Source organism: Stylophora pistillata, chromosome 8 (assembly GCF_964205215.1).
Source record: "Stylophora pistillata chromosome 8, jaStyPist1.2, whole genome shotgun sequence".
NCBI classification, from domain to species: Eukaryota; Metazoa; Cnidaria; class Anthozoa; order Scleractinia; family Pocilloporidae; genus Stylophora; species Stylophora pistillata.
Window position 1 is genome coordinate 32,610,251 of NC_142526.1, and position 26,833 is coordinate 32,637,083.

General features: G+C 40.5%; 3 protein-coding genes, 1 long non-coding RNA gene and 1 pseudogene across 4 annotated transcripts; 1 reads left to right on the forward strand and 4 right to left on the reverse strand.

The window, feature by feature from the left end:
- Positions 1-1,318: 1,318 nt before the first annotated feature.
- LOC148725888 (uncharacterized) lies at positions 1,319-2,538 on the reverse strand. The gene has a single exon (XM_088729360.1). The coding sequence runs from the start codon at positions 2,412-2,414 to the stop codon at positions 1,881-1,883; it is 534 nt and encodes a 177-aa protein (XP_088585486.1). The 5' UTR covers positions 2,415-2,538; the 3' UTR covers positions 1,319-1,880.
- Positions 2,539-6,808: 4,270 nt separating this feature from the next.
- On the reverse strand, positions 6,809-10,932 carry LOC111328389 (monocarboxylate transporter 10). The gene is made up of 3 exons (XM_022932803.2): positions 10,473-10,932; positions 8,199-8,767; positions 6,809-7,555 (listed from the first exon to the last, which is right to left on the reverse strand). Exons 1-3 carry the CDS (start codon positions 10,696-10,698, stop codon positions 6,983-6,985), a joined length of 1,368 nt encoding a protein of 455 aa, XP_022788538.2. The 5' UTR covers positions 10,699-10,932; the 3' UTR covers positions 6,809-6,982.
- A 1,734-nt stretch (positions 10,933-12,666) lies between these two features.
- On the reverse strand, positions 12,667-17,115 carry LOC111329580 (peroxisomal membrane protein PEX16). The gene is made up of 2 exons (XM_022934313.2): positions 15,908-17,115; positions 12,667-13,281 (listed from the first exon to the last, which is right to left on the reverse strand). Exon 1 carries the CDS (start codon positions 17,080-17,082, stop codon positions 15,946-15,948), a length of 1,137 nt encoding a protein of 378 aa, XP_022790048.2. The 5' UTR covers positions 17,083-17,115; the 3' UTR covers positions 12,667-13,281; positions 15,908-15,945.
- A 42-nt stretch (positions 17,116-17,157) lies between these two features.
- Positions 17,158-24,013, forward strand: LOC148725889 (uncharacterized). Its single transcript, XR_015990282.1, has 2 exons — positions 17,158-17,341; positions 23,885-24,013. It is a non-coding gene; the product is annotated as an uncharacterized LOC148725889 (long non-coding RNA).
- Positions 23,998-25,806, reverse strand: LOC148725890 (uncharacterized; annotated as a pseudogene).
- Positions 25,807-26,833: the final 1,027 nt, after the last annotated feature.

Consider the following 26,833-nt stretch of genomic DNA (forward strand, 5'->3'; position numbering starts at 1 on the left):
TATACACAAGTGTTTGTAATGGCTTTTGTGATTTTCGCAATTGACGGCTTTAGCGTTTAATAAAATGGCAAGTTTTTTTCTTTTCCCAGCTATATATTCTTCAATCATAAACATGATTTCCTCAACTGTGATTGGTCCATTAGGTGCTTTATTTTTCATTCAAACTGTCCGACGACAGTGTCATCGGACAGTTTGTTGTAAACGGACACCTGTAATAGGACAGTTAAAGTAAATCCGCTCAGGTAAACTCACCTATCACAAAATTGACTACAATAGCCATAGCAAGACCTCTAGCAACAACCGAAAAAAAAAAAAAAAAACTGGGATATTTTTATTCCATTTTGCATTTACTCGTATGATTACAGTCCGAACTGGACTTTATAATAAATTATTGATTCGCTCAGCTAAGTTCTTCAAAACAAAGACATTGATTGCAAAGAAGATAAGGAAGGAACCAGTCATTATTTTTTCTTTGGAGGGAGGAGTGTGGAGGATTTTTTTTGGGAGGTCGGGGGAGGAACACATGGTTTCCAAGGGGAACGGAGGGAAATCAGTCGTCGTCAACAGAGTATAAAGGAGGACTATAAAAAATTGACCGCCAATCAAATACCAACGAGGGGGGAGGGGGCAGGGTATAAGAATATAACAGAACTTTATGGGTAGATCAGGTAAATTTTAACATGACAAAACCAAAATCGTCCAAACCCCCCTCCCCCACTCCCGTGGTTAACAATGACCGCTAATGAGCGACCGACTAGGGCTTTTGTAATTTGGGATTTGGGTTTTATCAAAGAGTTTCAAAGCTGACCTTTCGAGCGTTAGCTCTTCGTCATTCGCTCTGACGAAGGGCTAACGCTCGAAACATCAGCTTTGAAACTCTTTACGGTGGCCAAATTACATTATCAACTCAGTTGATAAAACCCAAATTACCTTGTCATTCCCACCGACGCAGCACCACTGTTTCTTTAGAACTTACCCCCTTCAGTCATTTTACAACAGCTTTACCGCGTAATTCCAACAGGCAGTTCACCGAGATAAGTTGCTACCTTTGTTCTTCAATTTGAGGTTTACCAATTAGCCAACCATTGTAGTTCCACGCCAGAGTTTCAATGGAATTTGTTTTCTTTTTTAGGAAATAAAACTAAAGAGGCAGAATATATTAGGGAAGGTACGGTTTTTATTGGGGAGGGGTGGGCCGGGGCTTCGGAGGGGAGGGCTATTAGTAAATATTTTACAAATTGGGAAAGGTCAAACCTGTTTCATACGCAGCCGGGGGAGAGTCATAGTTTTTTTTTTTGGCAAGGAAAAAACTACTCCATGTCGGTTAGTTGACTTTTAATTATTTGTTACCAAACACGCGAGGTGTACAGAAAGCTAAAACTTATATATACAAGCAAAGCTACCAGTCTAAATCAATCTACATCATTTTAAACAGATGTCGATATATTATGTCAAAAAACTATCTTGTCCCAACTAACGTAATTGTCTCTCTCGACCCGTGCCCGCTTTTGTCCATATTTTGACGTCGGTAATGTTTCCACGCGGGGCTCTGGTATAAATTAGTGTCCGGTGACGATTCGTTGCTTGAGCTACTCGGGCTTGAACCGACAACTCGATCTACCACATCACTTTGCGAGTCAGTTTCCACCTCGGAAAGTGACGAGGTCACTTGTTGCTGTGCATTTCTGAGTGGGGGCTTCTGAGGTTGTTGACGCCCCATTCAATTGTACAGCAAGCTACCAATGTGCGCTTTTATCATTGCGACTTTTTCAGCTTTCTTCCCGTTGAAGGTGATCTTGTGATGGGAAAAGTACAAGGATAGTTCGTCCACCCTCAACGACGACAGCTTAGCGGAGTTGTACAGTCCAACCCAGTCAATGTCATTGTACTCCCGGTTCAGCCGTTCCATTCACTCCAGTTTCAGTCTCCTCTTTCTTCTTCTCCTTGCGCATTTTTATCTGGGCGTGGTGCTCAACGTACTCCGCTACAAGCTTTTCGGGGACAATGTATTTATCTGAAAACCTTATAATAGCCTCACTGTCCCCACTGACTAGTTCACTTTCCTCAAGCAATCGCTTAATCTGAGCTCGAGGCTGGAAGTCATCCGGCTCACGGCCATCGGTGGGAGTTGCACTCCAAGAGAGATAATGGAAGTTTGGTAGCTTGTCATGCTCAATAATATCAACATGCTCAATAATATCAACATTAATATTAACATGCTCAATAATATCAAAGTCTATGATCCTAACATCTCTGATCATTTGGCGGTAATGTGTGATGTCTCCATAAGAAAGCCCCAGTTTAGGAAGGAAGTTATCTTCTATCGGAAGCTTCGGTCTCTTGACATGGAGTCGTTTCTTAGTGATGTTGCTGACTGCCCTCTCGTCATCGACCCATCCAGCGATCTCGATCATCCAGTTCAACAGTATGACACCTTATTAAGATCAATAATGGACAAGCATGCTCCTGTCAAGCGCCGAGTTGTTACTATTAGGCCTGCTGCTCCGTGGTACACTAATGAGGTATCTGTAGAGAAGCGTAAGCGACGACGCCTTGAAAGAAAATGGCGAAGAACCAGGCTGCAGGCTGATCGACAAGAATATAATCGTCAGTGCTGCGTTGTGAATAATTTGATCAAGTCGTTGAAATCCTCTTACTACACTACCATCATTACTGAAAACTCAAGTGATCAACGGGTTTTGTTTAATACAGTATCAAAACTACTACAAAAGCAATCAACTGCACGGTATCCATCATCTTGTAGCGATGCACTAGCTAATTCTTTCGCTGATTATTTCATTGACAAGATTGATCGTATCCATGCCACACTAATAGAGAAGAATTCTGCGCAAGGTAATGATGCCAATGAAGTGACTCTTGGTAACTACGTGGAATGTAACTCTGTGTTTTCAGACTTTATTAATGTCAGTTACGAAGACATCAAGGGACTTGCATTGAGATCTATTAATAAATCCTGTGTACTTGATCCTCTGCCTGCAGTGGTAATGAAGGAATGTTTCAATTTACTAACTCCTGTGTTGACTAACATAGTGAATACATCTTTATCTACTGGAGTTATGCCTGATGTCTTGAAGATTGCAGCTATGACACCGACTTTAAAGAAACATAATGCTGATTTCACTAAATATGAAAGTTTTCGACCTATTTCTAATTTGAAGTTTGTGTCTAAGCTTGTGGAAAAAGCGGTATGTGTCCAGCTTACAGACTATATTACATCTAATGGTCTTTCGGAAACGTTTCAATCCGCATACAAGTCATTTCACTCCACTGAAACGGCTCTACTGAGGGTTCAAAATGACATTCTTTGTGCTTTAGATCGTAATGAGTCGGTCATACTGGTACTTTTGGATCTGTCGGCGGCGTTTGATTCGGTGGACCATACTCTTCTAGTGACAAGGCTGTCTACTTGTTTTGGTTTTCAAGGAACTGTGCTTAAGTGGCTGAAATCATACCTGTCTTCACGTAAGCTGTTTGTTAAAGTTGGGAATAGTCATTCTTCACAACGTGCATTGAAGTGTGGTGTCCCTCAGGGATCAGTTCTGGGCCCTTTGTTGTATTTGTTATACACATCACCTATTGCGGACATAATAAATGATCATGGACTATCATACCATCTATATGCTGACGACACCCAATTATATATTACCTTTAAATCTACCAGCTTGAATGACATCCAACAAGTGAAGTTGAGAGTGGAATGCTGTGTGAGGGACATTGATGAATGGATGATAAGAAACTATCTTAAACTAAACCAGGACAAAACGGACCTTGTAGTCATCAGTTCCAGATACCATCCCATGCCTGACATCGGTCACATTACTGTTGGTTCTGAGTGCATTGCACCTCGTGACTCTGTTCGTAATTTAGGGGTTCAGTTTGATAGCATATTTAGTTTTGAGGAGCACATTAAGAACATTTGTAAATCATCATTCTATCATTTGAGAAATATTGCTAAAATCCGCAAGTACTTAAGCCAAGATACATGTAAAATCTTAGTCCATGCATTTATTAGTTCGAAAATTGATCACTGTAATTCCTTATTACATGGCCTTCCTAAATATCTGTTAGCTAGGCTACAGGCAGTTCAGAATGCTGCAGCTCGTGTTGTCACATTGACACCGAGGCATGTTCATATATCTCCTATTTTAATTAATCTTCATTGGTTACCAGTTGAGTTTAGAATAACTTTTAAAGTCCTTTTATTGGTATACAAGGCCCTTCATGGCCTTGCACCTTCCTATATTTCTGACCTTTTGAATTTTAAAACATACTCTAGGTCATTGCGTTCTTCATGTAAAGAATATTTAGTGGTTCCAAGAAGCAGATTGAAAACATATGGAGACAGAGCTTTCTCTATTGCAGGACCTAAATTGTGGAACGATTTACCTCTAGAGATTAGGAAATGTGCTTCAGTGGCAACTTTTAAGCAATCCCTTAAAACTTTTTTATTTAAGTTAGCATATAGGTTATGAGATTTGTTTTGTTTTGAGATGTTTTGATTTATATAGTAGATAACTTAGGCTATATTTGAATTATATTGTATATTGTAGATATTTTATATTATATATTTTTATATTTTATATTGTAATTAGGTAGCGCTTTGGACAATTATTGGATTTTAGCGCTATATAAATAAAATTATTATTATTATTATTATTATTATTATTATTATTATTGTCATAGTCGGGATATGGTCGTCGAGTTGGAAGTGGAGCGCTGGTAGTCTCATCCCTCTCGCAAAATTTAGATAGTTTGCCACTTCTCTCTTTACACGACATTCGCCTATACTCAATATAAAGCTCACCTTTCTCACAAAATGCTATTTGAGAACTCCGTGTATTCGCCCTTTGGGTTCGGGAACCACACCAGATCTTCATCTTTCCACTTCTCTGGACTTGTACTTTCACTTGTTCCCGCACCCGATGTGCTACCAACGCCTCGCAATTAACTGCTTTGTGCGCAGGTACGGTTATGTGAGCAACACTACCGGTTGTTTTTGTCTTGGAGGAGGTGGGGGGAGGGTCAGATCTTCTTGTTTAGGCATTTAAGTGGGGGGGCCACGACTTTTTTGGCAAAAAAATTATAAAATACCCCGGCCCACCCCCCCCCAATAAAAAACGTACCTTCCCTTAGTAAAGAAAAAAACGAAACAGATTAGTGATACAGATCGAGAGGGATCTAGGGAAGAAAAGCAACGCTGCGACATTGGGCCATAGTCACGGGTTGGATTAGGACACTTCCGAAATACACTTAAAGTGCTACTGTGAAACGTAATTTTCATATCCGAGATTTTTGCAATATAATAGAGTTTGAACGTTATTTGCAAATGCTGTGTACTTTTTTTGGGCCAACGCATAGTGGAAAGTACATTTTTAACTGTTCGAAGTTGACCGGCTGAGATCAAAATTGGCGGCCATCTTGGCGCGGCCAAAACAGCCCTGTGACGTCACTGGTTGTGTACTTCTGTGAAAGAAGGGTAAAAGCATGGAGTGTGGCTTGCATGTTGAGAAGCCGAAAAAGAGGATTTCGGGAAAAATGCCATCCTCGTCTTCTTCATCGGCGGCCATATCGGCATATTGGTTATCTGCGAGAGGTTCGCCTGGATAGGGAGCAAAATTCCCGACTGATACCGAGAACGAATCTCTACCAGTCTATTTAGTTAATCGGCAACTGACGAGATCCACAAGATTAGGATCGAAACCGCGGTCTTGCCTGACCATCTACAGAAAATTTCGAAAGACATTATAACGGCAGATGGGCTACTAAACGCCCCGGGCCAAAGCAATGCCATTCAGAGAATGAAGAAAACATGGAAGCCTCATACGACACCGCCACTGAAGATGATCCACTCGGCAAGTCTGAGGAGAACGAACAAATCCCTCTGTACCAAATGCCTAGCAGAACATGCCCAGAATCCCTAAAATATAGGGCGAGGGCTAAAATAAGAGCAGACGAGGATTTCAAAAATGAGATAAAGCAAATTCTTAACAACGCGGAAGCATGAAACAGTAAAGGCGATCATGTGCTTCTATGAACGTGAAATCGGTCGTTTTAATACCGAAATAAAGAAAAGAAAACGAGCCAAAACGGCTGGAACACTGAACACGAAGAACTGTAGTACGATCGAATCAGCGCGCGTGGCGCAAGCTGAAAGCAATCAAGACAACTTAACGATCGAGACAGTCAAAAAAATAGCTGTACATCTACAAAGGCGAACGATTCGAAAAAGACGCAATCCCTGATGTGCGTACTCAGTGCCACACATAAAGCAAATTCTCATGAAAAACTGGCATTTAATAGAAACACAACCACTACTGAGCGAACTATACAAAAATCCGCTTTTAATAGGCTACTCTAAACACACGCTGGGGAGTCGTGTAGGCCTGTCAACCCCATTTTACGGCACCATCTTCCTCTTCGCTACTGGAGACAACTTCGCTTCGTTCAGAAGAAGATTCACTTGACAAAACTTCAATATCTGCCATCTCCTTCGCCCACGAATACAAACAAACAGTGAGTGAAATAAACCACGCTATCGGAGTGAACACAACCAGTGACGTCATCAATCCATTTCGCTCGGTACCAGAGCCCGGACATGGTTTTGTGTAAAATTTTTGATTTCAACGGTTAAAAAAGATATCTCTCGCCTCTCTTTGGCCAAAGCAAATTATCTCATGATGATCAGCATATTCAAAACTACAGGTTAGAGAAAAAATTTCAGATACGAAACTTTCGTTTCAGTAGCACTTTAACCCCCGTTTTGAAATAAGGTTAAGCACAAAGCCTGTGATATGAAAATATTTGATCAATACGATACTAACAAAACTCATTTTCACAAGAAACGTTTGCACTTGACTACACAACAAGTTTGTGTTTAAGGGTCGGAGATGACCGACACATGTTTATATCACCCCTTTCCTTACTCCTCATATGCTAAATGTACGTCATCCCTACAGTTTCTTCATAAACAAGTTTCCTTTGCCACAATGTTTTCCTCGTGACAAGGCTCAGAGTTTCTTATTAGTTGAACAATTTCTCTTTGCTTAGAATACGACTTATTTTTAAATAGTGGAACCAAGAACATCGAACATGTGGAGAGTATGGTGACCACACCTGCGCTGAAGAATGCTACGTCATAACTAAGGGTTACGTCATATATCCAGCCCGCGATCGATGGACCCGCGGTCATTGGAATGGAGCGAAAGCAGAACAGCGTTCCAAGAGCGAAGGCTTGATTGCTCTCTTCTACCAGGTCTTGCACGATTAACGGTAATGAAATCACAAAACATCCTTCCAGAAATCCATAAAGAAATGCATAAGTTGCGTACCATTCATAATTAGTCGCTATGGGAACGAGTGTTGTGGAAACACTTATAAGTAGAAGGGTAATTTGCAGTGCAGTCAAACAGTTTACACGGCGCATGTCCATTAGCTTTCCGAAAAAGGGCCGCACTGTCACTGATCCAAACGCTGCAAAATTTATTAGAAGAGCTGCTTTAAAAGATTCGACGCCAGAGTCTAAAGCAAGTCTAACCTATACATGGAGGAAAAAAAGGAGAAATTATGTTAGAATAAAAAAATGTTACCTCCCTCCTCTGTATTGTCTATGAGCTGTATTGACCTTGCAGGTAATGTGGTGCGCACAATATGTTGTCCCACAACATTATTGACTCCAATGATTTAGACTACAAGCAGTCCCTTCTTTTCGGTTACGTAAATCAGTGAAAATAAATTGATGTTTGCTCGCCGCGGGGAACTCTTGGAGTGACGTGGATGCGCCACAGGAGCTCCACGAGTGGGGCGCTCGAAAAGTACTGCCTAAGTACTACACCAAAAGGGTTAACTCAGCGCGCAAACAGCAATTTTTTCTCTCTTATTTTTTTTTTAATAGCGCGATGGACTTCGCCGTAAAGGAGGGACTACCTGTAGGCTGGTTATGTGTTACACAGAGAGTCCCAGATAGGAAACTCTCTTCCTTGGACAACTGGGTAACAAGGCGCAGTTTCCACAGTCTTGAGTCAAACAGGGAATACAATTTTTCAACCAAGCGTCTTGAACAGCACAGGTATATTTCTATATAGAAGTTTCCATTAAGGTGCAAACAGAAGACAAAATACAAACACAACAAAACAACAAAATAGAGAGCATCGATAAAGCTAACTTATAGATCAACTTACCAAATGCACGTATGGTACCAAGTAGACAGGCATAAAGAGGCATAAGGCTCCCACAAAAGTCATGTAACCTTTGTTAGTGAATATTGTCCAATCAAACCCACCTTTCCCGTTATTTTTAATGCGTAGTTGGTCTGATTTAGAAGGAGGAGGAGCAAGTCTGATCATGAATCCACAAAACACAACTACAAGCTGCAACCCAGCTAATATTTGAAACGTTCTGGCCAACCCAACACTGGGCAGCAGATAAGCAACAAATGGAGTCAGAGCTAAAGTACCAACTGGTGCTCCAAAAAATACGATCCCATTGGCTAAGCCAATTCGCGCGTGAAAAAAGTGTGGAAGTAGAAACAAAGCACTAAGGTAAGAAAGACACGAGCCAAATCCCCAGACTAAGCCGTAAGTCAAATAAAGTACGAAGATGTTCGGCGCAAACGAAGAGGTAAACAATCCAACTGCGCATGTCACTCCACCAAGCATGATAATGTTAGCAAATCCAAACCGGTTACAAAGGATGGCGGGAATCATTCCAAATCCATCTGATACGCCCATTGCGAGAGCGGTTACCCCGGCTGAGAGAATATGTACACATAGTCACTGACAATGCATTCATGAATGAATAAGGTGGTTTTTTTTTGTAAAAAGAAAATTAAATAAATAGATAAAATAAAACACTTAAGAGAAACGTACAAGCCTGAGATTTACGTTCCGACTGACTTCGCCGAAAGGGGGGGGGGGGGAAGGGGGACAACATTTAATTATGGTCATATCAGATGACTGTGTGATAGTGTCAAACGATTGGTGCTGTACGTCTACAGTACTTTCAGCGCATCGACAATGTTGATATCGTTCGTTCGTCCTCTACTCAACCCCGTGAGCTCTTAAATCATATTTCACGAGCAGACTTTGCCCGGACACTTTTTTTATTACACCGTTACTTGCCTGACATTGGAGAAAAATACGAAAGAAGAGGAACTTATAGTGCGAGCATCAGATATCCTCCTATCGCGTGACCAACACTATTTGACACCGTTGTCGTGTTAGCGTACTCAATTGTCATCGCGTAGTTGCAATTTTTCGACGTCCTTGTTGGCACCCAAATTGCTATTATAGTGAAATCGTAATTTGTCACTTCATTCGGCTTTCACTCGGCATGTTCTCATAGTTTTAAAGGTCTTGACTTCAGAGTTCTTAGTTTTCAATGTTTTCTGACTGAAGTCGAAGGTATTAGTCTTCGACATATCCGTTTTTTTAAGTGTTCAGCGCGCCTTCGAAGATTAGATATTTAATCACTATCCCTTCTTACGTTAACGATCTTATGCAATAGAAATATCTTGAGAAGAATATGCTGCCTTTCTATAACATCAAGAAATGGTTAGATATTCTAGTCTTCTCGGATAGGGACGAATAAATGGAGGTCCCGTCTCCTGCAGGGTTGGGGTAGGAGACGTTAATTTCCCATGCACGAGATTACTGTGTGATGATGTCCTCCCCTGGGGTGGGAGGGATGGGTTGCTGTCTTGCGTTTCATACATGAGCCTCTGGCTCGACAATCTGGGTAACCATGCCTCACGTAAAGAAAATAAACGTGATTATCTTATCTTATCTCTGCGAAAATGTTCAGGTGTCGCTTTAAATTTGTTTCTTAGACAGTCGTATACAAACACACATAGCCCATGCTTCATAAACATGTAGATGTATACCATATTGCTCTTATTGAGTGGTAGAGCTAGAGAGATATATCTATAAGTACAACAAGGATTTATTTTTGAAAAAAAGCTTTCTTCACTTTATTCGTTAGTCAGTCTGTCTCCGCTGTGGTTTTTGCGATGAGTCATGGTGTGTACACTTGAAGCGACTGAGAGAAGCTACAATTTTCTAATCTAAATGCGTGACATTGTACGCCTTCGAAATAAAAACCTTTTTCTTCAGGCAATTCCTTGCATTTATACTATTTAACAGTCATTCGCCTCAGGCCTCAGGCTTCGTTTCGAGGATTATTCAACAATATTCACTTCGCTCTCGGCGAATGATTATCATATAACAACGTAGTACAACTCGTATCTCACGGATTCTGTGATACAGTCATGATATAAATAATCTCGCTCACTCATTGAAAACTGAAATTCTCGGGTTGTTAGTGGTAGGGTCAAGTTAAGCTTGCCGCTTTTTCATCTCTTTTGAAACACTCACACGTAGTGCATCCCCAGTCTAAAATAAATAACAGTTTTCAACTCGGTAGACTGTCGAAAAATTAAACGGAAAAAGATTTCTTACCAGTTTGACCCCGGCTAGTGTTGTTGTATTCATCCAACAGTGCCATAAATATCAATCCAGAAAGGTTCCCCTGAGCACAAACGATTAATTGGATAAAAAATCCTGCAATGCATACTACCCACGAATAGCCACCGTCAAAACCACCTTTTTCTGTGGCGCCTAGAGCAAAATTTGGGCTTCGCGTGTTGTGTTCGTTTCCTTCACTATCTCCATGTGCGGAAGTCATGTCTCGTGGTCAGCTACCCCGCAGATGGCCGAGAAAAATCTGGCTACACTTATGAAATTTTTCTAAAAATCCAAGCACTGAACCTTTAACCGTCGATGTTTTTCCTCCAATCACTAAATTACAAAAATTGACTCCGGTTTCGCCGTACACGCGCGCAAATAAATATTCAAGTTTCATTTGGTTGACTTAATTCAATACCGGTAGCTCGTCTTTGTTTGACACGTACCACGTGTTGTGCTTCTACAGAGGTCCCAAATACTTTTTACATGAAACGTGATTGGGCGATTTTTTTTTTTTCGTGAATCGTGATTTGACTTTTTCTTTTATTCGCGGACACGTGTTGAAGGTCATAAGATATTTTCATGTCCACATGAACGATTTTTTTTATTATTTAAACATGACCCGTGAATTAAGAGCTGAATTAAATGTGATTCGTGATCCATTTTGTTTTGTGTGCTGAATTTTTATGGTTTTGGAATGTATATATTATTCTCGAACAGCTGCGGTTAGGTTTTGACCAGGGTTTTGACAGAGCTGGACTTGATCTGGATCGATAAAAGTCTTAACACAGACCATTAATAGTTCTTTAACAAATAAAATACGACATGCGTAATCTTTTGTCGCGTAAGACTTAGCCTGCAAAGCAAGCCCTGGGGGAGAGGAGGGGGATTGGGGCCAGCGGAATGTGCGGAGGGGAGAGGGAGGGCTTGCCACAGACCCCCACTAACCAACGAAATTTCCGATCTCGTATGGACGAAAAATTCCCATTGGCTGAGAGCAACACGTTGTCAATCAACCCTCAAAGTAAACAGTCTTCGTGGCGACTACCTTTTAGAAAATGGCGGACGACGGTGATTTCGAGAAGTTCTGCCCTCAAGAATCGATGTCGAAGTAGAATATTTGCCATCCACCTGTTCAAGCTCAGGGCCTTGATAAGAATGGCGTCTTCATTCTCAAACTTGTCTTTAACCACAACATTGCAAAGCCGATGGAGTTGGATCCAAATCATCAATGTTTAAATTTGTATCCATCGCTGAAGTAACTTGAGGGTTGTCCTTTCGTCGGCGAGTCAAACAACGCTTCCCTGCTAGATGTAGGTTTTGAATGTGCCGGGGAGCGGACACGCAAGCCTTTTCTACCTGGACTTTTTTCTGTCGGTGTTGAGGACTTTCATTTCGACGAAACATCGCGGGAATCCGGACATTGAGAAGCGGCCTTATTCAACAGTTCATAAAACTGGCAAAAGAATTCAGTAACGAAAAATCAAGTACTTGGAAACATCCTGGTAGTCTTCTATTCTTCCCCTGACCAGTTTAAGTCAAAGCTTTTCAAAAACTGCAAAAAACACACCACTAGGGCCGATGTCGACTTGCTCACGAGTCGCGCTTTTAAGCGCGTAGCGCGAGCCGAGCCGAGCGAGCGATAGCGAGCGAAAGCGCGAGTCCTACAACACCAGAACAGAAAACCAAGCGAACGACTTTGAGAAAGTCTAGGGCCGATGATAAGTAGGTCGACGTAAAGGCATGACGCACAAAATAAACACCATAATCGGGAAATATTCGAAAATACTGGGGGCCGATTATTTACACGAGTTCTAAACCGCGGTTTAACGCGAGGAGTGGGCTTCAGGGATTCTCGTTAAGAGGGCTGATCTAATAAAATAAATGTCCTTTCACTATTAGCTTTAGGCCCTCTAGACACTGTTCACAAAAATAGATATTTAGTTAAAAGATTCGGCTTAATTGAAGACGAGTTAAAACGCAGCTAAACTTTGTTTAGCCGCGTCCGTTGAGCCGTCACTCAACACTCTTCTCTCGCACGCTTCTTTCCTCTGTGTACGTGTTTGCGGTGCGTGTGTGTGTGTGTGTGTGTGTGTATGTGTGTGTGTGTGTGTGTGTGTGTGTGCGCGCTCGCGTGGGTGTGTGTGTGTGTGTCTGTGGGGTGTGTTTGTGTGTGTATGGGGGGGGATCTCAATAAAGCTACTGGTAGCAGTAACAAGAATTTGGGTGGGGGTACTAAACAAAGTTTTATTTGAAGGCACTCTGATATGGCGTCCAAGCCACCTTTGTGCAATCAACTCGAGAAATCCTTACAATAGTGTATCCCTCTCTATCAGCTGAGTTCCCTAATATGGCTGTTAATCCTTTCACTCCCAGGATCTCATTCCAAATTCTCCTTCCTGCTTACCATACAATTGTTGTGATGTTAGTTCTGGGAACTTGGTTTTGGATCAACCAATAATCTCCCAGCTGATATTTTTCTTTATTTCTCTAGTGTATTGCGCTACATAACGTTACCACAGTGACTGAACGGACACTTCCTATAGTTACTCAATTGTGTGGTGAATCTTCTTTCCTGAGTTAAAGTAAAATGACTAATAACGATTATGGTAAGGTATATATACCATCTTGATCATTGTATAAAGGACAGTCAAGTTAAGAGCAATGAGAGGAGTCACTTGACCTATGATTACTCCTCCATTTTCATCACTTGTCCTCTTGCCTTTGTTTTGATATTGTAAGGAGAAATTCTGTCCCAGTCAGTCTTGAGAATTATGAAGGTTAGCAGAATTTGGACCTCCCCCTGCAATAAAATGTACATCTTAGTCTTGAAACCAGAGTTTCGTTACACCCCTTATATAGAACTTCTGCTACTAGCCTGATATAATAACAATAAAAGCTGATTAGCTTCCAACATTCTTTATTTAAGTTCTAAACTGAAAACCTTTCAATTCTATTATCTTGTTTAGTGGGGTATGGTTCTGGTATATTGCTTCCAGTGAGAGCCTTGGCCAAGAACTCATCTCCGAAGAAACTACACCAAATTTTTAATAATAGAAAATCATTATTACTAGCTTGTGGGTAGGTTTCAGCAACAAAGTATTTCATGTGACAAAAGGAAAACGATAGTAATTGTCTTTTTCCTTGAATCATGTTGTACAGACTCAAACAGGTTTGAATTTGTATCAGTCTGTGATCAATGATAGCTGTACTTCATGATACTGAAATAAAATTACTGGTAATCAAAACAAATTTCACTGCCATTAAAATTATTGCCTAAGGTTGTAGTATACCATAACAAGTTATTAGAAAGGTGACTAGGTTTCCTAACTAACAAGTTAGCTAATCCTGCTGTAGGCAACGCTTGACATAAATAATCTAAAACGTTACTACCAATCTCACTATGGCTACCGGTACTGGATTTCCACAAAAATAGCTTAAGAGCCATTATAACTTTTCCCAAAAAGAGGGCATACATATGATAATGATATTACTCAAGGCAGTGCTCGACACTTATGGTAGCTAACTAGCCACAGACTAGTAGAAATTCAATTTTGGCTAATGGTTCTTGATTTCCACTGGGAAGTTTGGCTAGTAAACAAACTGAAATTGTTGTATTATCGAAGTTGTCACTACCTACTTGGCTAGTGGGTTGAAAGGTTAGGGTCGAGCCTTGTCAAGGGATGAAAAATAAAAAATTGAGTTTGAGTTTGTTACCATACATATGTTTTGGGCCAGATCAGAGTCATTTTAGCCAGAGTTGAGAGGCCAGGGTCAAAAGACTGCAGATAGGGCCCAAAACATGTTTATGCCCATGAACATAAACTGTTATTATTATTACTCTCACTTTGAAAGGCATTCAAAAAGTAACTGAAAATAACAGACAAAAAATAAGTCTGAAAAATCATACAAGTGTGCTGGTGAGCCAAAATTTGTATTGCAAAAATCTACATTTTAGCCCACAAAATAGGCTACAATGCCCAACAAAGTAATAATAATAATTCTTCTATTTCTCACCAGAAAGTGGTCTTATGCACTCCAATGTCAGTAATGAATCATGTATTTAGTAACCTAATCAAAGGTTAATTAAATGGAGTTGAGCCCTCAATAGAATGGAGTGGAGAAAAGAGGGGGAGGTGATTGACCCCAGGGATCCATATCTTTGATATCTCCCACCGGGGGTGACCCCAAGCAACATACATTATCATACGAAAATAGCTTTTATCAGTATCCAAGGAAATAGATAATGCTCTCTCTAAATATTCATATAAATTGATGAAATATTTGATAAAGGCATCCTAAAAATACAATCTTTTGATCTTGAACTACAGGTAGGTACTTAAGTTATAAGCAGTAATTCTTTTTAGAAACAATTTCACCATGCATTACTAACAACTCCAAGTAAATATAACTGACAAGTTAAAACAGCAGTACAATGAGAGAACTCTTTTTAACCCTCTACATCCTAACATCAATCAGCAAATTCTCCCTACATTTCCTATGGTTCTTACAAGGAGAGTTTATCTAACAATCTCGAGCGTTTTGAGTCTGGGATCATTTCCCATATCCTTGTGACTTTAATGTTTAATTCAGGGTTGATTCTGTTGGGAGAAAGTAGATACTGGTCACTCTTAGCAGTTGAGAGGTTAAGAGATGTGTGAAACACTCTATGTAGACAACTAGTACATTGTAAATTAAGTCAAACCTGTCTACAGATTCAAGGCCATGCTCTAAGGAAAATTGAAAGGAGCCCAGTGCTCCGAAACTATGAAATCAAGGGTGCCCAGCATATGCTTTGCATGAAAAAACTAAAATTCCTGAGTCACCCAAGAGCAATAGTAAGGCGCCAGGGGCCACTGGGCTCTGCTGGAGCTCAGCCATGAGCTCACATATATAAGCTATACTGACTACAGTACATGAGAAAAATCTAGAGAAAATTCCCAAAGATTTACATCAAAACCTTGAAGCTCACCTATGGTTATCAACAGAGACCAAAATATCAATTATTGAACCTTCTTTTATAGTAATTCCTCACTTGTACCATCTCCATTATAAGATTAAATTTGATGGATATGTTAACTACATGAACAGAAATACAGTACACACCATCTTTGACTTATTCCCCCTCATTTACTTTAACTTTTCTTCAATTTTCTTCAAAACCCTTTTGCTTCCCAAATCTAAATTCTCCACACTGTTTGTCTTTCATCATTTATAATCTTAGATCTTAGAATCAGACAATATCCTCCTCCTAGCTGATAACTTTTTCACTTCTCATTGCCTTTCTACTTGAAATTGCATAGATTTTGTGAGGAGGAATTCAAGCTTGGTCACTTCTGGGAGTGAAAGGGTTTGTTGTTTGTGTCACTGTTCATTGAGAATGTAAAATCTAGTGAGACTTTCAAAAAAACGTAAAAATATAAGGACACCTGAATGACTCTTGCATGGAGAATTCACTTGCAAACTTTTAGGAACTCCAGTTGTAGAAATAAATCTTCTGCCAAGTTGGAAGGTAGTCCAGCATAGGATTCAGAAAAAGAGATATCCCAGGAACAGTCTCTGTCATAAATTTCAGGAAACCTAGAATCTTGGTCTTTGAGTAGTTATCGTAAAATGGAGATCGTAAAAGATAAAAAAGAAGCAGGAATGTTCTTCTAGACAATTCTGATCTTTCCTCATGATTCAGTTCACTTGAATCACCCATTAGGGCTAATGATGTGACATCAACTCCACAAGAAATCAACCAAGGCTTCCACGAGGTTTGTCCAAACACAAACATACTTGAAACGTGAAGCAGGGGTCTTGAGATGTAAAGGCTCTCTGCTACAATTCTCCTGGAGGAAAGATCGGTTGGTTGAGAGGCCGTCTTGGTTTTAGAGGTTCCCTCTGGAAGTTTCCAGGAACGATTTGGGCCACATGGTGTGGCACTAAGGGACCTTACAACCCTTCCTGATCGAGGCCCTCGCCAAACTGGTCCCGTATAGCCGTTCGTCTGTGATGTTTCCTCATTTGGGACAGCTTCGTCTGAAGTGTTAAGCCTTCCAAAATTGTCTTGATCTTCACGATCCACTTCCTCGGGTTTAACCAGCTTTGATCGATCAAAGGGTGGAATCAGAGGTGTCCGTTGGATTCCTGATTTATACTTGAATAATAAGACGAATCTCAACGCAGCCTTTGCTATTTGCAAAATCACGACAATAATCCATTTCCCTACTTCACCCCACAAACGACTAGCTCCAAGTTCGATAAAAACCTCCAAATATTCGAGGATAGTCAGCCACAACAAGATGCGTTTTTTACTCCATGAGGATGTCACATCGCTTGTTAGACTGCTTCCTCCTTCACGAAATATGCAATCGTTCAGCAGAGTCAAAATTTGCGATGCTGAAAACACAAGCTCGGGCAGTGCCTCGGACGCTCCAAACCGTCCGGGAAGCATATACGACAGCGCCCGCAAAATGGATTCCACCCTCGAAATTGTCTCTGGATTGAGTAGGACAAACTGTTCATACTTATGTCGAATAGCGGTGGCGTGTGCCGTTCCCAAAGCTATCAGTTCCTGCGATTTTTGGAGCAAATGCGTTAGAGAATTTCCTTCCGCCATTTCAGGTTTGATTTAGAGTAGCCGTTTACGCATGTCAGAAATATTCTTTTGCGTGGACCCTGGGTATGAATTTTTGATGAAGGGGGAAGATCAAGGAACGTGACTGTGCGAAGCGGAGTCTATATTAAGAGCTCCGTTTCTGAATGTAAAACTTGGGCGTTAAAATTCTTCCGTGGTATGTCAGTTGACGAAAGACAGTGGTTACGAGGACAGAGCCCCACGCGACGTTCAAATTGGATGTGTCATGCAGGAGTTCTAGGTATTTTTCGTACAAATTATTTTGGACCGGAATGGGACATAAATGTGAAGATAACCACGTTAAGAACCTTAAAGCCACTCTGAGAGCTCTGACTTACGCTATGTCTATTTCACAAAGTATGATGCGAGTTCTCGACGGAAAAGTTGTGTATTTGTTCAAAATTACAGATCAAATGAGCAGTAATTTAAATTTTTGTCTCCGGATTAAAAGTGGTCCAAAACACCTTTACTGACTGGCAGAAAAATTTGCCAATTCAGCCAAATGTCGCGAGGGAATGACAATGGAATTTCTTTCTAAGTATACCGCTGGGATTAATCGCGCTTTCGCTGCTTTTCTTAGACTTTTTGAAGTCCAAGATACTGCTACTGCTCCTGCTCCTGCTCCTGCTCCTGCTCCTGCTCCTGCTCCTGCTCCTGCTCCTGCTCCTGCTCCTGCTCCTGCTCCTGCTCCTGCTCCTGCTCCTGCTCCTGCTCCTGCTCCTGCTCCTGCTCCTGCTCCTGCTCCTGCTCCTGCTCCTGCTCCTGCTCCTGCTCCTGCTCCTGCTCCTGCTCCTGCTCCTGCTCCTGCTCCTGCTCCTGCTCCTGCTCCTGCTCCTGCTCCTGCTCCTGCTCCTGCTCCTGCTCCTGCTCCTGCTCCTGCTCCTGCTCCTGCTCCTGCTCCTGCTCCTGCTCCTGCTCCTGCTCCTGCTCCTGCTCCTGCTCCTGCTCCTGCTCCTGCTCCTGCTCCTGCTCCTGCTCCTGCTCCTGCTCCTGCTCCTGCTCCTGCTCCTGCTCCTGCTCCTGCTCCTGCTCCTGCTCCTGCTCCTGCTCCTGCTCCTGCTCCTGCTCCTGCTCCTGCTCCTGCTCCTGCTCCTGCTCCTGCTCCTGCTGCTACTGCTCCTGCTCCTGCTACTGCTACTGCTGCTGCTGCTGCTGCTGCTACTCCTACTGCTGCTCTTACTGCTGCTCCTACTCCTACTCCTACTGCTACTGCTACTGCTACTGCTACTGCTACTGCTACTACTACTACTCCTACTACTACTCCTACTCCTACTGCTACTGCTACTGCTACTGCTACTACTACTACTACTACTGCTACTGCTACTGCTACTGCTACTGCTACTGCTACTCCTACTACTACTCCTACTGCTACTGCCACTGCTACTGCCACTGCTACTGCTACTGCTACTCCTACTGCTACTGCTACTGCTACTGCTACTCCTACTGCTACTGCTACTGCTACTGCTACTACTACTACTCCTACTCCTACTCCTACTCCTACTGCTACTGCTACTGCTACTGCTACTACTACTACTACTACTCCTACTCCTACTCCTACTCCTACTCCTACTGCTACTGCTACTGCTACTGCTACTACTACTCCTACTCCTACTCCTACTCCTACTGCTACTGCTACTGCTACTCCTACTCCTACTGCTACTGCTACTGCTACTGCTACTGCTACTGCTACTGCTACTACTACTACTACTACTCCTACTCCTACTCCTACTGCTACTGCTACTGCTACTGCTACTGCTACTACTACTACTACTACTACTCCTACTACTACTGCTACTACTACTGCTACTGCTACTGCTACTGCTACTGCTACTGCTACTGCTACTGCTACTGCTACTGCTACTACTACTACTACTACTACTCCTACTACTACTGCTACTACTACTGCTACTGCTACTGCTACTGCTACTGCTACTGCTACTGCTACTGCTACTGCTACTGCTACTACTACTACTCCTACTCCTACTCCTACTGCTACTGCTACTGCTACTGCTACTGCTACTACTACTACTACTACTCCTACTCCTACTCCTACTGCTACTGCTACTGCTACTGCTACTGCTACTACTACTACTACTACTCCTACTACTACTGCTACTACTACTGCTACTGCTACTGCTACTGCTACTGCTACTGCTACTGCTACTGCTACTGCTACTACTACTACTACTACTACTCCTACTACTACTGCTACTACTACTGCTACTGCTACTGCTACTGCTACTGCTACTGCTACTGCTACTACTACTACTACTACTCCTACTACTACTCCTACTACTACTCCTACTCCTACTCCTACTGCTACTGCTACTGCTACTGCTACTACTAATAATAATAAATAATAATAGTAATAATAATAATAATAAATATAATAATAATTCATTCCAAAATGAATCGGCTCTTCTATGCTAAAATTACTGTACTATTCTAATTACGCTATATCATATAATTTACAATAAATCACATTCTAATTAAGAATTAAAATATAAACAAGCGACCGGTAAAAGGCCTGAGATTCATGTTTCTAATCTCTTTCTAGCGTTATTAAAAAGATATGATGTCAAATTACTCTCAAAGGATCGAAAGTCCGTACAGTTCCGCAGATAACTTGGTAATGCATTGAAAATTGCTGCTGAGCTGTCTTGAAAAGTATCAATTTCAGATGGGCACCTTTAATCTGACTTCACAGGACGAGCGTAGATTTCTTGCTGGTACGTGTTGTTTGAGTTTTAAGTACTGGAGCCAATAGTCAAAATATAGTGCTGAAATTAAAAAAAATTAATAAAATAATGAAAGAATAGTAATGAGGAATGTTCGTCACAGACATTATGAATAACGAAAAGAACTTTTGAAAGAAGAGAACGGAAAAATGTAGATGGTGTCTGTTGCACAATAACTGCTTCAAGTTAAATGAGTTTACTCAAGAGCTAAACATTAAATCAGGTAAATCGAAAACTCACCGACTGAAGTAGTTTTTTCGGGTGCTGTAAATTAAAAAGGAAAATAAAGAGAGAATAATGATATTAAACCTGTTTAGATTTTAATTTGTAAAGATAAAACTATAAGGTAAAAGACTGACTTTTGAAGATCTCAAACTTGGCGCTTGTGGTAAGTGCTACGGATGCTGTAAATACAAAAAAAAAATATGAACAGCGTGAAAAAACTTCAGGAAAGTTTTAATTGCTGAAGATGAAACAATGAAATGAAAGACTGAAAACAAACTCAGGAATGTAGATTTTATACGCACCGCTTGTGTTAGTTTTCTCGGTTACTGGAACGAGAAGAACACGAACCGTGTGAAGTAACACAACTTCATGAAAGTTTTAAATTGTAAAGATAAAACCATGAAATCTAAGACAGAAAACAAATTCACGTGCTTTGATTTCAAACTTACCTCTTGTGGCGGTTGATGCATCGGTTGCTGCAATCGAAAAGAACACTGGAGTAAGGTAAAATTACATAATCATTGGAGGGTCAAACATTGACTTATTAAAACTTCAAAACTTGAAGATTCCAAAACTTTTAACAAATCTAGACCCTGCCAATTATGCAGTTGTCATTACAGTAAAGTTATTGAGTAAAAATGAAATGAGACGGACAAAGAGATCAAATCCTTGACCTACTCAGCGTCTAAAAGTAAGAGGGAACAACTTCTGAAAAAAATTGAGCAGAATTTTGGTTAAATGAAACAGTTTGTACACGAGGATATATCACACAGAATTCCAGTCTTCAATTTTGTCATATTTAGACTGCGCGTGATTGAGTAGCTCTCTGACGCATGGTGACCAACATCTAATTTCTACGCACAGTATTACCCTAAATCACAACAATGAAGGAAATGATCACCGACCAAAGAAGCTAGACACATGTTCGTATTAACACTTAAGGAAACGTATAGAGAACAGAATGGAGAATATGCATACTGATGTTAGGGTACAACGGTTAAAGGTGTAGTAGAGATGACCGTTGTTGGAGTTCAAAAGGGAATTCGTCTGCGTAGCTTTTGAGAAATATAACCTAAACCCAAGGGCGTAGTCTAAAGACAGAGTACCAGATAACTTGTAACCAATTATTAACAAAAGGAAAAAGAAGACGTGTTTGGTATGTTTCCAGCCGGAAAAGCAAAAACGTCTTTATATCTCACTTACTTTCTGGCTTGATAGTGTATACATACAGCGAAAAATCTTCTCCAGCACACAATTTGGAACTGTTCCTTTGTGTCTTGCACTCCATCGCACTCCTTTGTGTATTTTCCTTGACCATCGTACATTTTTTAGATGAGCCATGTCGATTATAGCTGTCACCTCCACCCCATCATTCACCATAGTACTTCATCCCTAAGTAATCGTAGTTCTTTTCTTTCGCTAGTTTTGCACATTCGCAGGTAAACCTTCGAGATAAAATCAAAAGAAGAAATTTGATATTCTAAGGTAAAGATAATGGCGGTCTTTACATTCCAAGTGACCCTTAGCGCCTGAGCTTATCCTGCTTCTCATTCTATGATGGAAAACTTGTAACTCTTTCTGAATGGACTCAATGATACGGTCAGGGTTCAAACCTTGACTCCTCCATCTGGTGTCCAACGTGCTCCTCATTGGACCGCTGTGTTTCCGTCACATATGTTGTATAACGTAAATCACGTAAATCGCGCGCTGTGATTGGTCAATTCAGTGTCTACTATTTTCCCATAGGTGTACGCTGTTGACGTGAGCAAATGTTTCCAAGTAAGCAAATGTTTCGCAAGATTGTTTTTTATGTTATAAAATGAGAGTCGCTCTCGCATATCGCCTCGAACGACTCTTACACTTCTTCCGTTCTTAGTAAACTCCCGCGTGCATCCATAACTCAATAGTGTACGCTATGGTGTTACTGATTAGAATGATTCTATCTAACTGAATGTAGACTCATTTACATTTCACCATTTATCTGTCAAGGAAGTTTGCCCAGTCGTTCCAGTTAAGGGGCTCGCCAGAGTAAGACTGAACTTGGATCTCTTGCCGTGAGTAGTAGGTTTGGTAAAGCTCGAAGTGAAGGGTCTTTTACATCCTGAAAACAACGAGCCTGCTTACGATCCAAAGGACATTTGGGCTGTTGCGGTTGATAACAGCCTGGGTTGGAAGCAAGAAGAAAGAAAAGCGAACCTATACTTAGAGAACTTATTTCTGTGGAAGATCATTTCACAATTTTCTTTAATGTTCACATCGAAGAAAGAGAATCATTTTGTCATCATGTCCCCATTTGCTGGCACACATTTTTTGTAATATCAGTTCTGATAATTTGGTGATAAACGAAGTAGTATTCCTTGTTACAGGTCAGAGATCGAAAATAGTTCTAACAAATGGATTGTGACAGAATTTTCTCCTTGTAGAACCGTCTGCTTGCAGAAAAGTTTCCGTCAAAATGGCTAGAGGCCTACAATACCCGCAGCACGACAATAATTTACTTACCTTTTCGCAGCTTGTAAACGAAATTGAAAGCTCCTCTAAAACAAGTCTGCCCTTGCTTTCTTTGTTCATCACATGACTCGAAAGCGCACTTATTGTCCTGAACAGCTGCCAGACGAACCCTTTCGACCATCCCTAGGGCTCACTCCGAACCAACATGCTCCATAGAACTCGATACCAAAATAATCTAAGTTCATTTTTTTGGCTTTTTTGGCACAAGTCACAGACAAATCTATGAGTGAAATATCATAGTGGTTTAGTGTAGCTTTATCTAGAGATCACTTTTACTAACAATTTCAGTGATGGAGGACCAAAAGTAAGTCACGATTATCTTGAATCATTTTATTGATTATGTAATCTGATCGCCCAAGTGAGAGTGAACCACGCCGCTGGAAAGGAATGTTACGGACGTTTCGACAACCTTACCTAAAGTCATCATTTGAGTCACGGCATCTCTTATGATTGGTTCAGTAAACGGGTGCCTCTCTCTTAAATGATCAAAGGCATATCCAAAACCAGTTACAACAAAGTTGCATTCCTGCTTTTAAATTAAGTTTAGTTCTTTGTGTTCACTTTGAGATCTCATTGGCCCCTTGTTGACATCTTATTTTGATTAGTTATTTTGGTTTGGGTTTTCGGACCTCTGAAGTATTCACGCAAAAACAAATTAGATGTATCCCTAGTTACCTGTCAATGAAGTTCGCCCAGTCTCCCCAATTTATCTTTTCTCCGAAATAAACTTTTGATGCTGGATCTTTGGCTGTAAGAAGCAGTGTGAACAACGCCCTATTATCCAGGGGGGTCTGCTATGTCTGCAAAACAACCGATTGGCTCGTACTTCTTAGGGCACTGAGGCTGCCGGAATTGCCAACAACCTGGTCCGATTACTAAAAAGAAAATAAAGAAGTTTGCATTTCCTTATTTTGTGTTCCATATATGAGCAGAAATCTAGGTCGAAACACATTTTAGATAATGAAGTCTCAGCAGTAGCCATTTGAACTTATTGTTATGAATTCAGGCTGAATTTTTCTGGAAAGTGTTGGTGACAAGGTATTCCCATTGAATGATGGGAATAAATCGCTGAGAAATTGTTGGTGGAAAACAAGGCTTCTTCCACCGAAATTTGTGTTTTTTAAGAAAATGCCTAAATTGTAATGGAAGCGGAAATCATTAGAATTAAGACTTTAATGATGAATTCCGCTCAGGTTTTTTAAACATTTGTGATTGCATGCTGCATATTCTCACGGTGAAGATCCGAGTACATAATTAATTGAGTTCTTGCTTAATAGCATTTAACTTACAGTCGTCTTTCTTCTTACCAGCTCTCTTTGGCGAGCCTTGGACCGAAGTGGAGAAGAGAAGAACGGTCACCGAGAACAGGCACGAAGATGTTCTCATCTTAAAGCTGATGAGGGAAATAGAATGAAAGAAATCTCTACTTTGAAGAAACGACGAGCTGAACAGTACCTCTGCGTGTGGCCTTTTTTACGGGATCTGTTCGATTCGTTTCATCTTCTCTAAAATCATAAAGTAAAGGGAATACATTTACTTTGACAAGATCTTTGTTGGACAAACTGAATGACTCAATCAAGTTCCAAGCGAAATCAGGCTCTGAGTCAAAATCACAGAACACTTTGAAGGTTTGATTGCTGCCATCACAACTTCCCAGCTGTAGCTGAGTCTCGCAATGTTTCCCAACAAACAACTCTGGACAAGAACAATTGTACCGAACGCTTGTGGGCTCACCGCAGATCTCAGTGCAGGATGAACCGACATGGATTGTTACTGCAGCAGACATTGCCTCACTTGACATCACCGACACATGGAACCATGTCGCTATTAATCTGTTGAAATGGTGTGATTCGGAAATATATATTATCTTTTACGATTAGAGAGCAGCAGTTTTTGTTGAAAATAGTAATAAATATTAACTTAAGATTTAAATTAAACTGAGGGGAGGTTATCATAAAACAGTAAAAAGCCAAATTCGAATTTATTATTATTTTTTCCTTGCCGACGTTATTGTAGTTAGGTGTACATCAGAGATAAAATGAAAGAGAGAATCGAGAAAACAGGAGGATACAATGCTGGAAAACTATCAGAAAGGAGCCCCTGGAGAACAAGAGAGACGGCATTGGAACTAAAACTGGTTAGTATCAAAAATTCAAACTTTTTTTCGCACTTTGTAATTAAGATATCGTACGGTGTATTTACAATATTCCAAAGGAAAAGCGAAATGGATTTTTGAAAGTAACCACAACTTTATTCATTTTTGTATGGGGCATAATTAACGATAAAAAAATTGATTTCAGTTTACAATTGCCTTGTTATCTACCTCAGCAGTAGAAGTAAGGGAATTTTAACAGCCTCTTGAGACAGTAAAAAATGTGCTTCTGTAAGCTTCCCAAGGTTATTTTGTCTGTAACAATTTCCTTTTGTTACCGATATTCGGTAAAATATCGCCTTCTTTTTTATTAATTGATGTTCAATTACAGTAGCTAAATGACAAGTGGGCATTAGTGTTAGTTACGAACGGAAGCGCCGACAAACTATTCAGCGACAGAATGTTAGTATAAAAATGAAGCAACCAATCCATGACTACTTGGTTTTGTGGAAAAAGAAGAAATATAGGACTCGATTGGTGTGTAAAGTTGCAATGTTCGCTCATTTTTTTGAGAAAATAAAGAATGGTGATCTCCCAATTATTGAAGGTCAATAACCAGGGAAAAATTGCCCGTCGATGTTTACAATTACCCTGATTCTCTTTGACAGGGTCTTCCAACGCTGTGGTCACCACCTTGTATAGATTTTCCAGCAAAGCAAAAAGAGAGGTTAGTTGATAAAAAAGAAAACAAAAAATCACACATTGCTCCATTTTCAACATTTCGCCTACCTTCGTAAAGGTGTCCCAGAGGAGATTGTGATAAGTTCAGCCTAGGGAACGGTTTGAGGAAGCTCTTGTTGGTAAATTAAAATGATTCGCTTCATTCCTGAATTCACAAAAATTTCCTTCGTCTGTATCGTTGTAGTTAAATGACAAGCATCGGCAGTCTTGGATACACCACGTGTAGCACTGAGCTGGACTCAATGTTTCGCAACTGTGAAAAACATGACCAACAAACTTTGAATCTTGCACTGCATCACGATATACATCAAGCGAAATTTTCTGACATGTGTTTCTGAGGCAATCACTCTTAACTTGCAGAAAAAAATACGCGAATGTGAAAACTTCAGCTAACTTCATCATTTGATGGAGAAATAAGAGCTTGGCTGATTACTACTTATTCATTCCCAGCATCGCAAACAAGTAAGAGACGAACTGTCTTTGCCTATAAAGCTTGTGGCCAACGTTTTCATAAGAAAGTGGATGATCGCGGATGGGCTTCATTGAAAAGGGTAAAATGTAATCGATGTAAAACCACCTCTTTTGTGTTTATTGATGACGTCTCTATGTTGCAATCGCTTTGTTGAAGGGCTCTTTTAATTAATCTTTAACAAAACTACTGTCAAGTGTCAAAGCAAATCAGCTGTTTAGGAAATGTGAATCGGCCCATTCGGCTAACCGTATAGAAATGTTCCTGACTCATATTTTTCACCTTTTAATCGACCAAATTTCATCCACTATCAAGAAATAATTAAAGAATGTTGGGTAAAATTTAGTTGAACGATTTCCTTGGAAAAAGAAAAGAAAAGAAAAAAAAAACTGTAGAAAGAATCTTTGAATGAAAGTTGTCCGTAACTATGATGCGATTCAGTAGAAGTTCCCAACGAAATTAATCGAGTAGTTCGTCTTCCATTCATATGAGTGCGATTCCATATTTGGGTAACTTTAATCGTTAATATGAGAGGGTTACTCAAGTTCTTTGAAAAGAAGATGCTATCAAAATTATGTCACGATGCATTGTTTGCAGAAGAAAAGGAGTAAATTATATAATGACTGCAGTCCATGTATATTTCAAAGATTGATTAACACCGGTCATCGCCCATAAGCTGTGTTGTGTATTCATTTAGTGGAGACACAAACTCCTCAATTGCTTACTATTATTCTCCCTTTATTCGTACGTTGATCAAGTATCTTCTAAGCTGGTAGAATAGTCTTACTTAGTAACAGTACTTTCACATCACTCAGTAATCTTATAGTAATATCACTAACACTTGTACAAGTACTTTTACTGTGTTCTCAATACACTACAAGTTGTATGTGTTTTGTGGGAACATTTGCGTGATTTTAGCCTTGAAAGTGCCGGGCACGTCAGCCGACAGAGTTGCAT